The sequence below is a fragment of the Panthera uncia genome, chromosome D2 (genome assembly GCF_023721935.1).
Source record: "Panthera uncia isolate 11264 chromosome D2, Puncia_PCG_1.0, whole genome shotgun sequence".
Lineage (NCBI taxonomy): Eukaryota > Metazoa > Chordata > Mammalia > Carnivora > Felidae > Panthera > Panthera uncia.
Genome location: NC_064818.1, coordinates 69862728 through 69876510, shown reverse-complemented (window position 1 = coordinate 69876510; position 13783 = coordinate 69862728). Strand labels below are relative to the sequence as shown.

General features: G+C 31.9%; 1 protein-coding gene across 7 annotated transcripts in view; it reads right to left on the bottom strand.

The window, feature by feature from the left end:
• ATRNL1 (attractin like 1) overlaps window positions 1-13783 on the bottom strand; it is a 765177-nt gene that overhangs the window by 499642 nt on the left and 251752 nt on the right. For all 7 annotated transcript variants that reach the window (XM_049645843.1, XM_049645837.1, XM_049645839.1 and 4 more), the window contains one exon: window positions 11422-11474. In XM_049645843.1, the coding sequence (XP_049501800.1) occupies window positions 11422-11474 (53 nt within the window). The remainder of the gene's footprint in view (window positions 1-11421; window positions 11475-13783) is intronic.

Here is a 13783-nt window from a genome sequence, read left to right as displayed (position 1 = left end):
TTTTATTTGAGGCAAATGTTCCATAGACTATGAGGAAAAACAAATCTTGAGACTCATTTTTATTCAAACGAATGCCTGATGCTTAAAGTTAATATAGATTTGTACTACTTTATGTAAATACATTTAAAAATTAATGTAAATTAGGGACACCTGGGGGGCTCGGTTGGTTAAAGCGTCTGACTCTTGACTTCAGCTCACATCATGATCTCACAGCTGGTGGGATTGAGCCCTGTGTCAGGCTCTGTGCTGTCAGCACAGAGCCTGCTTGGGATTCTCTCTCTCCCTCTTCCCCTCCTGGCTCACTCGAGCTGTGCACATGCTTTATCTCTCTCTCTCAAAGTAAATAAATAAACTTAAAAACTAAAAAAGTCAATAAATAAATGTAAAGCCACTTTTACTTGATTACCTATAATATCTCCGAACATTTTTGGTCAAATAAAAATAGTTGCCTATATAGCCACAATATATGCATATTCACTTATGTGTTGATAATTTATATATGTTCTATCATTATGTATTTAGTTAAAGCCTGCCTAAAAGATACAGAGTTTCATAAGTATGGGTTCCAACAAGAGAAGGTCCTAAGCCCACACACTTACATTCTATTGAATAAAGAAAACCTATGTTTACATAAACAATTAACAAGAGAGATAATTTCATACTGTGTGTTAGGATGAGGGCAAAAATGGTTATTGTGAGTCCATCTTAGGTAGGAGTGGAATAGTGGCTAAAGTATCTGAGGCAGAAAAATGGTAAATGCAAAAGCCATGATCTAAGGTTTAGGATGATCTAAAGTTTAGGATAATTAAAAACAAACAGATTGAGCCATTAAGAACTTTTATAAAAATAACATTACTGCCATAAAAACTGCCCAATGTTCAGGAATCTAATCCTGGACTCTACTTTGTTCACCAATTCCTATGCCAATATGGGAACCAGTACTGTTAAAGTTATATTATGTCTGGAACTATCAAGTGGGCATTTCTCACTATTTTTCTTTTTCATAATTTCACTGTGTATTCTAAAAGTGTATTATTTAAAATAAAATTAAGGTAATTAATTTTAATGTACATCCTTCAAAAAACTGAACTGAATAAAATTCTAATTGGAAATTCATTATTAACCAAAATCAATTTGGTTAAATATGATATTTTCAAATGAATACTTCTTATTTAAAAAGACAGTATAGATTTTTAAATGTTTAGATCTTTTTATTTCCTTCAATAGATTGTTCTATTTTATTCATATAAAAACATGTGAGATAATTTTATTACTAATTTTCGTTACTCTAGTTTTATTACCTGTGATCAAGAGTATGGACTATAGACCCAGAATGCTGGATGGAAACTGGCTTTGTCCTTTCCTGGCTCTGTGATTTTATAAAAATAAACTCTCTCTACCTCTGTTCCCTCAAACAAAAAAATGTTGATAACTAGCATACCCTTCTCATTTGAAGATTAAAAAAGCTAATAAATATAAAAAGCTTACACTAGCCTGGCACAGTAAATGCTTAATAAATGTTAACTGGTGATATCATTATTTTAAAGTCAGGTGGTTGTTTTCCAGTTTGGACAAAAACTGTTTTATTTAATAAATAGTGCTAAATAATGAGGTAGATATCAATGAGAAAAAAGTTGTTTGCCATAATATTATATACATTATAAGCTTTTATGTACAATCATTCTCATGACATGATGTATTTAGAAAGGCATGCAGTGCCTTCGTTTGCCCATTCAGCATCTTTATAAATAAGGAGCTATTAACCCTTGCTTAAGGCAGACAGAGCCCCACACCGGGTTATATGGCTTAGTAAGAAAGATAAGTACAGGATATCAGCGCCCACTCTCTCTTGTAGCTAGGAACCTTTGCAGAGGGCACAGGCTGCACAACTCCCCTTGGGAGCGCTGGTGGCAGCTTTTCAGGCATTTTTATTGATTCCTTAAACTTTATTTCTACAGTGAGTCTGTATTAGTTACATGACTAGAAAATTTAACAGTTTCATTACAAAATATTTGCCAAATACATTTTTCATCTCTCTTCTAGATTAATTGAATAGAAAAATTTTCTCATCAGCTATTTTTAACTTTTTCATAATTGTGCTATACTGCACTTCATTTTAAAATATGTTAAAATATTAAATAATTCTGAAATAAACATCTAAAAATTACTGGGATATAAGCTTAAAGAAATTTAACAGAAACACTGATGAATCACAGAATAAAGGTTAAAATCCAACCATGTGGTTAATTTATGTTTTCTCTGATAATCCTCAATCCATCATGTCTTCAATCTGTGAAATGAAAGAATTTAGATTCTCTGTGTTTATCTAGGTCACTTCCCTATTTGCAGATGGACCAGCTAGATCCTACTGAAATAGCTGTTTGATGTATTGATCTATTGATCAATGGCTAAAAAGTTATAGAAAACACTAACAAAATACATTATATTTAATTTAAAATGGGAAAATTCCTTTATTCCCATTTTAGAACAAAACACAAAATAATCATGTTAAGTATAAGGTTAATTCAAGACTTAATTTCATTGTTTATATGACATAGCATTTTAGAAAATTAAATTGAGATTGATACTCATAATTTAAAGCTATACTAACATTTATTAGAGTTATCTCTCATATATCAAACAAAGAAAAAATTCAAATCCTTAAATAATATGCTTATAACTAATCTTTCAGTACAAACCATAAACACTAATAAACACTAAATATATCAATAATAACCTACAGAGTTTACAGTGGTATAAATGGATACATATTTAATTATTTTAGTAATATAAACTAATATAAGATGTGATGAGTGGCAGAAGCAAGCACTGAATGTGACAGTAAATTCCTTACTCCTTTTAAAAGAGAGAATGTATTATTATGATCACAAAATTGTATCCTGAACTCTAAAGAGCAAACAGAATTCAAAATAAAACAGTAATTTTTCAAAAATTAAAAGGTGAAATAAGCCAAAATATTTTTCGTTTTAAACTGAACTTTAAAAAAAAAAACAAAAAAACTAAGGTCTTCCTCCTTAGTAGAGTGGCAAATATCCACACCTGTCACATGGGAGACCGGGGTTGAGCACCTGAGTGGCTCAGTCGATTAAGGGTCCAACTCTACATTTCCCACTCAGGTCATGATCTCATGGTCGTGATATCCAGCCACGTGTGGAGCTCCCCACTGGGCATGGAGCCTGCTTGGGATTCTCTCAGTCCCTCTCTCTTTACCTCTCCCTTACTTACATATATGCGCACCTGCTCTCTCTTGCTCTCTCTCTCTCTCTCTCTCTCTCTCAAAAATAAAGTGTTAAAAAAAAAAAAAAAGACTACTAAGAGCAGGGGCACCCAGGTGGCTCTGTCAGTTGAGCATCCTACTCTTGATTTCAGCTCAGGTCAAGATCTCATGGGGAGATCGAGCCCCAGTGATGGGCATTGCGCAGAAAGCGCAGAGCCTGCTTCGGATTCTCTCTCTCCACCTCTGTCTGCCCCACTCCTGTTCATATTCTCTCTCTCTCTCTCTCTCTCTCTCTCTCTCTCTCTCTCTCTCTCTGTCAAAAATAAATAAACTTTAAATAAATAAATAAACAAACAAACAAACCTACTAAGACTGTCTAAAGGATACAACTGCTGGTATATTACTTTCAATTAAGCTAACACCACACTGCACTCAATTGCTTTAAGCCACAGTGTGGGCCTGCATTTTAAATTTCACTCTGATCTTTAAAATCAGTATAGTTTCCATTAACACTATTACAAGAACTACTGACCTTTTCTTTAAACACCATTTCTTTCAAATGTTATTAAGCTTTAAGGGTCTTCTAACAAGTGACAAGGCTGCCATCTAGTGCTTTATGACTATTCCTTTCACATTTTTAAGAAAGTTAGAATCCTACATAATCGAAAGATGAGCTATCCAATACTTGGTGACCACTATTCACATGTGGCTATTGAGTAATTGAAATGTGACTGATTTGAATTGAGACTGCAATAATTATAGAATTCAAATTGTATTTCAGACGTAGTTTGAAAAAAACACTAAAGACAAAAACCTCATTGATGATTTTTATACTGGTACATGTTAAACTGACATCTCAGATATGTTGAGTTAAATAAAGTAGACTATTAAAATTCATTTTACCTGGGGGTGCCTCAGTGACTCTGTTGGTTAAGCGTCCTACTCTTGATTTCGCTCAGGTCATAGTCTCATGGTTGGTGAGAGTGAGCCCCGAGTGGGGCTCTGAACTGACAGCACAGAGCCTGCTTGGGATTCTCTCTCTCCCCTCTCTCTCTGCTCGTCCAACACACGCATCCTCTCTCTCAAAATGAATAAACTTAAAAAAATTAATTTCACCTGTTTCCTTTAACTTTTTTAATGTAGCTACTAGAAAATTTAAGGGGCTCCTGGGTGCCTCAGTCAATTAAGAGACCGACTTCAGCTCAGGTCATGATCTTCCAGTTAGTGGGTTTGAGCTCCACATCGGCCTCTCTTTAGTCAGCACAGAGCCCTCTTTGGATCTTCTGTCTCCCTCTCTCCCTGCCCCTCCCCTGCCTTGCACACACACACTCTCTCTCTCTCAAAATAAATAAGCATTAAATTTTTTAAAATTACATATATGGCTCATATTATATTTATATTGGATAGCATTGATCTAGAAGAAAAATTATCTTAGTCATAAAAAACAATTTGAGCATCAGTAAGGTTAATAATTGAAAATGGATTTAAACATATTAAATATGTATGAGTCCATAAGTTTATCATGAAGAGAAACCTCGTCATGTTTGAGAGATACTGAATAATTCTTTACTTTGAAAACTGGTAAGTAAAAACAACTAATATTACATTTATCATGCATTTCCTATATGAACTGTATCAATGAGTAACCAAATAACTGATGAGAGGAAATTTATTTTTAGAGAAGTTTTCTAATCAAGAAATAAAGAAGGTATTGAAATATCACTTTTGCAACACCTAATCAATTACAATCTAAACACTGATCATCAGTGTCTGCTAAGAACTACATGGGAAATAATGTTAATAAGGAACAATAACAATTAGGGGCACCTGAGTGGCTCAATCAGTTGAATGGCTGACTTCAGCTCAGCTCATGATCTCAGAGTTCATGAGTTCGGGCCCCGTGTCAGGCTCTGTACTGACAGCTTGGAGCCTGGAGCCTGGAGCCTAGAGCCTGCTTTGGATTCTGTGTCTTCCTCTCTCTCTGCCCCCCCTCCCGGCTCTCTTTCTCTCTCTCTCAAATAAATAAATAAACATTAAGAACTTTTTAAAGAAACAATAACAATTAAAAAGTATATAAAAAAGAAATTACTAAATGACCAGACCCCAAAATTTTCTTTGAATTCAGCCAACCTTTAAAGTTCACTTAATATTTAACTATTTCTGTTTTAAAAGGGGTCATCAATCTACTCAAATTCATTTTTAAAAGCTATTACCATAATTACATAATACGAAAATGGAAAATAAAAACTAAAAACTTACAGTCAAACATCATTTCATTAGAAAAAAAAGTACAATGATAGTCTATATTCATTTATACTGAAAATAATCCTAAATAGAACATGAACAACTAATATTTAGCAGTGTTCCAAAAAACAATATTCCATGCCTATGTTTGGTTTATCCCAGAATTAAAAGATATTTAACATTAGGAAATTTACTAATACAACTTCACACATAATAAGGTAAAGGAAAAAGTCATTCATAATAAAATCTTATAGAACACTAATGTGGATAACTTTTTTAACTTGCTAAAGGAAATGTTCCATAAATTATTTCAAACTCTCTACTTGATGGTCCTGCCTACTACCATCACTTTGACTCAGCACTTAGAGATCACAAGTGTCCCAGTAAGGGGTTAAAAAAACTTTAAAGATATAAGTATTATCAGCGGAGCTTTCTTTTGCTTACATTTTCATAGTAAATGTTTTTCCACCCCTTCACATTCAATTCTTATGTGTCTTTAGGTCTGAATTAAGTCTCTTGTAAGCAACATAAAGATGGGCCTTTCTTTTTTATCCATTTAGTCACCCTATGTCTTGACTGGAGCATTTAAGTCCATTTCCATTTAAAGTAATTATTAATAAGTATGTACTTATTGCCAATTTGTTACTTGTTTTATGATTGTTTTTGTCTTCTTCTCTGTTCACCTCTTGTCTTACTCTCTTCCCTATGGTTTAAAGTTTTCTTTAGTGTTATGCTTGGATTCCTTTCCCTTTACTTTCTGTGTATCTATTATAGGTTTTGACTTGTGGTTACCATTAAGTTCACATGTAACATCTTATGCATACAGCAGTCTATATTAAGTTGATGGTTGCTTAAGTTTGAACCTATTCTAAAAACACTAAATTTTTACTACCCTCCCACATTTTATGTATATGGCATCATAGTTTACATCTTTTTCTTTCGTGAATCCCTTGACTGGTTTTTGTAAATATAATTGATTTTTCAGTTCCTGTGCTTTAATATCCATATTGGTTTCATAAGTGATTGATCTACTACATTTATTATAGGTTTATATTTACCTGTAAATTTTTTTCTTTCATAATCTTACTCTAGATTATGACCTTTTCCTTCCACTTGAAGAATATCCTTTAATATTTCTTGTAAGGATGGTTTAGAGGGGATGAACTCCTTTAGCTTTTCTTAGAGAAACTCTTACTTGTTTTTGTTTGTTTTGTTTGTTTTTTGTTTTTGTTTAGAAAAATTTCTTTCTACTCTGAATGACAGCTTTGATAGATAGAGCATTCTTGGTTGCAGCTTTTTTCCTTTCAACATTTAGACTATACCATGCTACTCCCTCTGGCCTGCAAAGTTTCTGCTGAAAAACCAGCTGATAGCCTTATGGGGTTTCCCCTGTATGTAGCTGTTCTTTCTTGATTTTTTTAAATCTTTTTGTCACTTAATCATTATGCATTTTACTTTGGACCTCTGTGGGTTAATTTTGGGGGTAAGACTATTTATGTTGAACAAAATAGACTTTAAACAAATACTAACAAGAGAGAAAGAAGGACACTACATACTCATAGAGAGAACAATCCAAAAAGAGGATATACCAATTGTAAATATCTACACACCCAACATGGGAGCACTTAAATACCTAAAGCAAATATTAACAGAAATAAAGGAAGAAATTAATAGTAATACAATAATAGTGGGGGGGGGGGGATTTTAACACCCTACTCACACCAATGGACGGGTCATCAAGACAGAAAATCAGTAACAGTGGCTTTGAATGATTGATTGAACCATAAAGTCCTAATAGATAAATTCAGAACACTCCATCCAAAAAAAACAAAAACAAAAACAAAAAGAATACACATTGTTTTCAAGTGTACATGGAATATTATCCAGAATAGATCACATATTAGACCACAAAACAAGTGTCAATAAATCAAAAAATATTGAAATCACATCATGCATCTTTCCAAACACAAGGGTATGAGACTAGAAATTAATCACAAGAAAAAATCTGGATAGAAAAGAAATACATGGAGGCTAAACAACATCCAACTAAACAATGAATGGATCAACCAAGAAGTCAAATAGGAAATAAAAAATACAAAGAGACAAATAAAAATGAAAATACAATGATCCAAAACCTTGGGATACAGCAAAAGCTGTTCTAAGAGGGAAGTTTATAGTAATACAGGCTAACTTCAAGAAAAAAAAAATCTCAAATAAGCAACCTAACTTTGCTAGAAAAAGAACAAACAAAACTAAACCAGAAGGAAGGAAATGAAATGATTAGAGCAGAAATAAATTTAAAAAGGCTAAACAACAGAAAATATCAATGAAAAATCAGGAGCTGGTTCTTTGAAAAGGTAAACAAAATTAATAAACCTTTAGCAGACTCATCAAGGCACATAAATAAAATCAGAAAAGAGAAAGAGGAGAAATAACAACCAATACCACAGAAATACAAAGGATTATAACAGAATATTATGAAAAATTATAGCCAATAAATTGGACAACCTGGAAGAAATACATTCCTAGAAACATATAACCTTCCAAAACTGAATCAAGAAGAAATAGAAAATTTGAATAGAGTGATTACTAGCAAAGAAATTGAGTCAGTAATCAAAAAACTCTGAAGAAATCTTGATAGAGGGAATAAAACTGTCTTTATTTGCATATAATATAATTAACTGCATTAAAAACCAAACAAATCTGTAAACAATAAGAACTAATAATGAGTTCATTAAAGTTTATGAATATTAGATTAGTGTATTAAAATGAATTTAATGTTTATATATCAAATATAAGTAGACAATGTAATTTTATTTAAGTTTATTTATTTATTTTGAGAAAGGGAGAGAGAGAGAGAGAATGGGAGGGGCAGAGAGGGAATCCAAGCAAGCTCTGTACTGTCAGTGCAGAGCCCAGTGCTGGGCTCAAACTCACGAAAAGCAAGATCATGACCTGAGCCAAAATCAAGAGTTGGACACTTAACTGTCTGAGCCACCCAGATGTCCTGAAAATGTAATTTTAAGATACTATTTAAATGGCAACAAAATTATTAGGAAATTTAGTATTTTACACATCTAACAAAACATGTTCAAGACAAGGACACAGGAAATTGAGCTCAACATTATCAGCCATAAGAGAAATACAAATTAAAGACACAAGATACTACTACATATACTCTACAATAGCTATAATCAAAAAAACAGTATTAAGTGTTGAGGATATGGAATCACTGAAGCATTTATAAATTTCGGGAAGTTAAAATTATATAGCCATACTGTAAAATCATTTGGCAGTTACTTAAAAAGTCAAACATAAGTTTATCACATGACCCAGCAATTTCACTTATAGGAATCTACCCAAGGATAATAAAATTACATATCTACACAAAGACTGTGTGAATGATATCAATATTTTTCATAACAATCAAAGGCTAGACACAATCCCAATGCCCATCTACTAATAAACAACAAAAAAAAATGGTATATCTACATGTTGTAGCATTTATTCCTTTTATAAACTAAAACTGCTATATTAAAGTAAAATACAAGGGGCGACTGAGTGGCTCAGTCGGTTAAGCATCCAACTTCAGCTCAGGTCATGATCTCGCAGTTTGTGGGTTCGAGCACCACATCAGGCTCTGTGTTGACAGCTCAGAGCCTGGAGCCTGCTTCAGATTCTATGTCTCCCTCTCTCTCTCTGCCCCTCCCCTGCTCATGCTCTGTCTCTCTTTCTCTCAAAAAGTAAATAATAAAATATTAAAAAATATATATTTTTAAGTAAAATACAAATACCTTGTGATCATCTCAATTGATGCAGAAAAAATATATGACATAAACAAAACACCCATTCCTAACAATAGTCCTCAGCAGAGCAGGACTAGAAGAGAACTTCCTCTAGCTGATAAAGGCATCTAGGAAAAACCTCCATCATACTTAATAGTGAAAGACTGCATCTTTTCTCTCTGAAATCAACAACACAACTAGAATATTCCCATGCTCATCACATCTTGTCACATGGTACCAGACATAATAATCAATGCAATAATGCAAAAAATTAAAAAAAAATTTAAAAATAATTAATTAATTAAAGGTAGCCAGAAAGAAAAAGAAGAAATCAAATTCTATTAATTGCAAAGCACATTACAGTCTGCATCAAAAATATAATGGAATCTACCAAAAAGGCTCTAGAACTAACAGGGAAGTTTAGCAAAGCTGAAGGATAAAAATCACCACAAAAATCAATTGTAGTTGTATACATCAGACACAATTAAAAATCACATTTTAAAAAAACAATATTTACAGCAGCATTAAAAGTATAAAATATGTAGGGATAAATCTGACAAAAACCATGACAGATCTGCACAGTGAAAAATAAAAATATTGCTGAGAATAAATTAAAAAATAATTAAGTTTAAAAAAGAGATACACTAGGTTCATGTGTCAGAAGACTCACTATAGTTAAGAATGGATTCTCCCCAAACTGATCTATAAGCCAAACACAATCTCAATCCAAATTCTAGTATGTATTTTGGCAAAATTTACCAAGCAGATTCTAAAATTCACATGTAACCACAAAAGAAATGGAGTCAAGTCTGAAATAGGTTTGAAATAGAAGGATGAAGTCAGAAAATAAATGATACATAATTTCAAGACTTATTACGAAACTACAGTAGTTGTAACAGTACTATTTTGGCACAAAAGCAGGCAAATTAATTAACAGAACACAATAGAGATCCCAGAAATAGTCTTTAAAGTCTTATCCACATATATGGGCAACTGATTTTAAACAAAAGTTTAAACCAAAACAAAACTGCAAAAGCAATTAATTGGTTAAAATAAAGTCTTTAAAGAAACAGTGCTAGAACATTTAGATATCCACATGAAGAAAAAAAAAATCCATCTCTTGATATATATACAATTATTAACTCAAAATAGACTGTATCTTAAGTAGAAAACATAAAAATACAAAACTTCTAGAAGAAAAAGGAGAAAATCTTTGTGATCTTAGGTCAAGCTAAGATTTCTCAAAAGAACAAACTGATAAATTGAAGTTTATCATAATTAAAAATCCTCTTCAAAAAAAAATAAAAACTTCTCTTCAAAAAAAAAAACACTTCTAATAGAGTGAAAAAACAAGGCACAAACTAAAAAAATAATTTGTAAATCATATATCAAATAAAATATTTGCATCTGGAATACATAAAGTACTCTTAAAACTCAATGATATAACAATCCGATTTTTAAAAGAGGACAACAGATTTAAACACACTTCACCAAATAAAATATACATATGGCAAATAATCATATGAACAAATGCTTAATATCATCACTCATTAAAGAAATGTAAATAAAATGAGAATTAGATACTCCTGCACACCTGTTGGAACGACTAAAACTAAAAAGACTAACTATATGAAAGATTTGAAGAACTGAAATGAAATTCTTACACTGCTGGTGGAAATGCAAAAAGGTACAATCATTTGAAAAACTCTTTGCTTGCTACTTAACAAGTTAAACATACATCCGCCACGTAATCACTACCCAGTGATAGTATATCATTTAGTAAATAATCAGCACAGCTTTTTAGTGATGACCAAAAACGCCCCCTAAAAAAATCTATCACAAAATTCTATTTGTTCAAAATTTAATCAAATTGAAAAGATTACATTAAATCCAGCTGAGTTTACTCAAGTCCTATGTTTGTTTCCATTTTCAGAATAAGATCTATTGCTATGTTACTCTTCAAAAGTAGAAAAAAATGCACCAAACACAAAGGCAAAAAGACTGCCTTTCCTAGGAGTTGTACTATATTTAAGAAACAGAAATGGTAACATATTAATGACAACATCGGAACGCAAGGTGAATTTTGTTATCTGCAAAATCATGTAAAACTAATTTTATAAATTATTTAAAAATGAAAAAAATACAGATACTTACAATAACATGTGCCTCTAAGTGGATTACCAACATAGCGATTTTCAGAATCACACCTGTAGGGACAATAAACTCATTTACTACTGATCCACAAAATTCAAAAGCTCCGTATCTTTCTTCCAGCAAGAAAGTAATTAAACTCCACATTAAAACATCTTTAAAAACTATTACATTAATCGAAGTTTTAACAACAAATCTTCACAGTAAATAACGTAGAAAGCCAATATTTGAGCATGAGTCAAGAAAAGAAACAGTGAAGACAAATAAATACCCATGCAAGATGAGAAAAGGGAATGTCACACAAGGCAGATGGGTTAAGACTAGAGTTTGGGGATATGTAATCTTCCTTAATAATGAGAAGAAACTGAAAGTCTTGATAAAGATATGGTGACAATTTTAGGTAAAGGAAGAAAATTGTGGAAATTCATAAATCTACACCACTTTCTTACTTTTGGTATTCTTGGAAATTAATATAGTTTCCCCCAATTTCTACATAATGAATCTGTATTTTAAAACAGATCTCCTCAATTGTGTATCAAAGAAAAGGTTTTTATTCTAAATCATCCAACCCTAAATTAAGAAGCTCAAACTCTGAACTTACATAAACATATTATAAAAAATGGAAGAACATAAGAGCATTCTGAATCATGAATTCTAATTTAAATTCTTCACAATTATGGTTAATTACAGCAGTGGGGGAAGATCATAAGTATTTTCAAAATTTCTGAAGTTCACATTTTTATATCCCTGTTTCTAGAATTCAGTAAAAATGACAGTTAGTGCCTAACAGAGATACACCTTGATTTTATATAATGTTTCTTCTTGAAACACCCTCCAAAATAAATTATTATAAAATGGTATATGCACCAGGCTAACTGAAATCAGTGACTTAATATTTAAAGTATATATAAAAGTTTAAAAGATGAGAAAGATGTTTTCAAAATATCTTTAGTTCTTTTTTTAAATGTTTGTTTATTTTTGAGAGAGAGAGTGCACACACACAAGTGCAGTAAAGGGCAGAGAGAGGGAGAAAGAATCCCGAGCCGCATCCACACTGTCAGCACAAAGCCAGATGCGGGGGCTCGATCTCAGGAACCAGATCATGACCTGAGTCAAAATCAAGAGTAGGATTTTTAACTGACTGAGCCACCCAGGCACCCCCAAAAAACGTCTTTAGTTTTAATAGTTAATCAGAGCAGAGGAATAATTTTAATACATACTTTTTAATTAATGAAAGGCCAACAATTGAGAATAATAAGCTAAATAATCAAGTTACATTCTGAATGCATTTTCCACCCATGTGTCACTAGTTTTTTTATTTATACATAGAACTGAATAAAAGAGTAAATCTTTATTTACACTGACTACAAAATTAAAGTAGAAATATAACAGTCCTATACACCACTCACTTTATTCTCTGTGAAACAAAGAAAGTTTGGGGGTTAGGTTTCCTTTGACTTCCCCAAAAGCAATTTCAAAATGTGTGATATATAGTAGTTTTCTAGCAAGAAAATGATCACACTCATTGTTGCTGGGTTAAGCACTTCAGGTTCTCTACTATTTCTATACTCTTATTCCTTCCTTTAGGCTCACCTCCATAAATTCCATCACTTTGTACCCAGTATATACATATCCTAAAGGATTGATTTACAATACTGTTATAATTCTTTTGTCTGTCACAAAAAAAATAAATTTGACTTGCTGCAAATGTTCTCAATAGTACGTTCAGAACAGGAATATATTCAATATAATAGTGTCTGCATTGCTAGGCATGATATTCCCTCTGCATCTCATTTGTTTAAATAGATGGCTTTCAAAGTACCACAGCAATCTAAAATAACTAACTTTAATAAATGTAAGGATTTCTGGTACTTTTTAATTGATCTATATGTTGACTTTAAGAGCTCCAGATACAAACCTATCTTCCCATATGGAAGTTTATGGTTTTTATTTTTTCAATAATACTGTTATTCAAATTATTTAACCTTCAACATAATATAATTTTTATAAAGGAATGGTTAAAATTTTATTTTCTCCAAACCATAAATTTTCTCAGGAGAATGAAATTACATGCTCTTCTTTAGGAAGCGATTTTTGCTAGCTTTCATTTTCTCAAATGAAGAGTTTTAACATAAATAAGGAATTAGCACCACCTCATTAAAAATTAAGCTGAGAGGCTTTATAGAGTTCTTGAAGGTATCTAATATAAGAATTACATTCTCTTTTAAGTTTTCAAACTCAAAAAAGCAAAGTAGAATCACATATTGTCTTACATTCTTTATATTAATAAGTACTGAATTTTGATCGTATTAAAAGTATTTTTGCAATGTGTAATTATGAGTTGAATTTAAACAACAATTTTTGA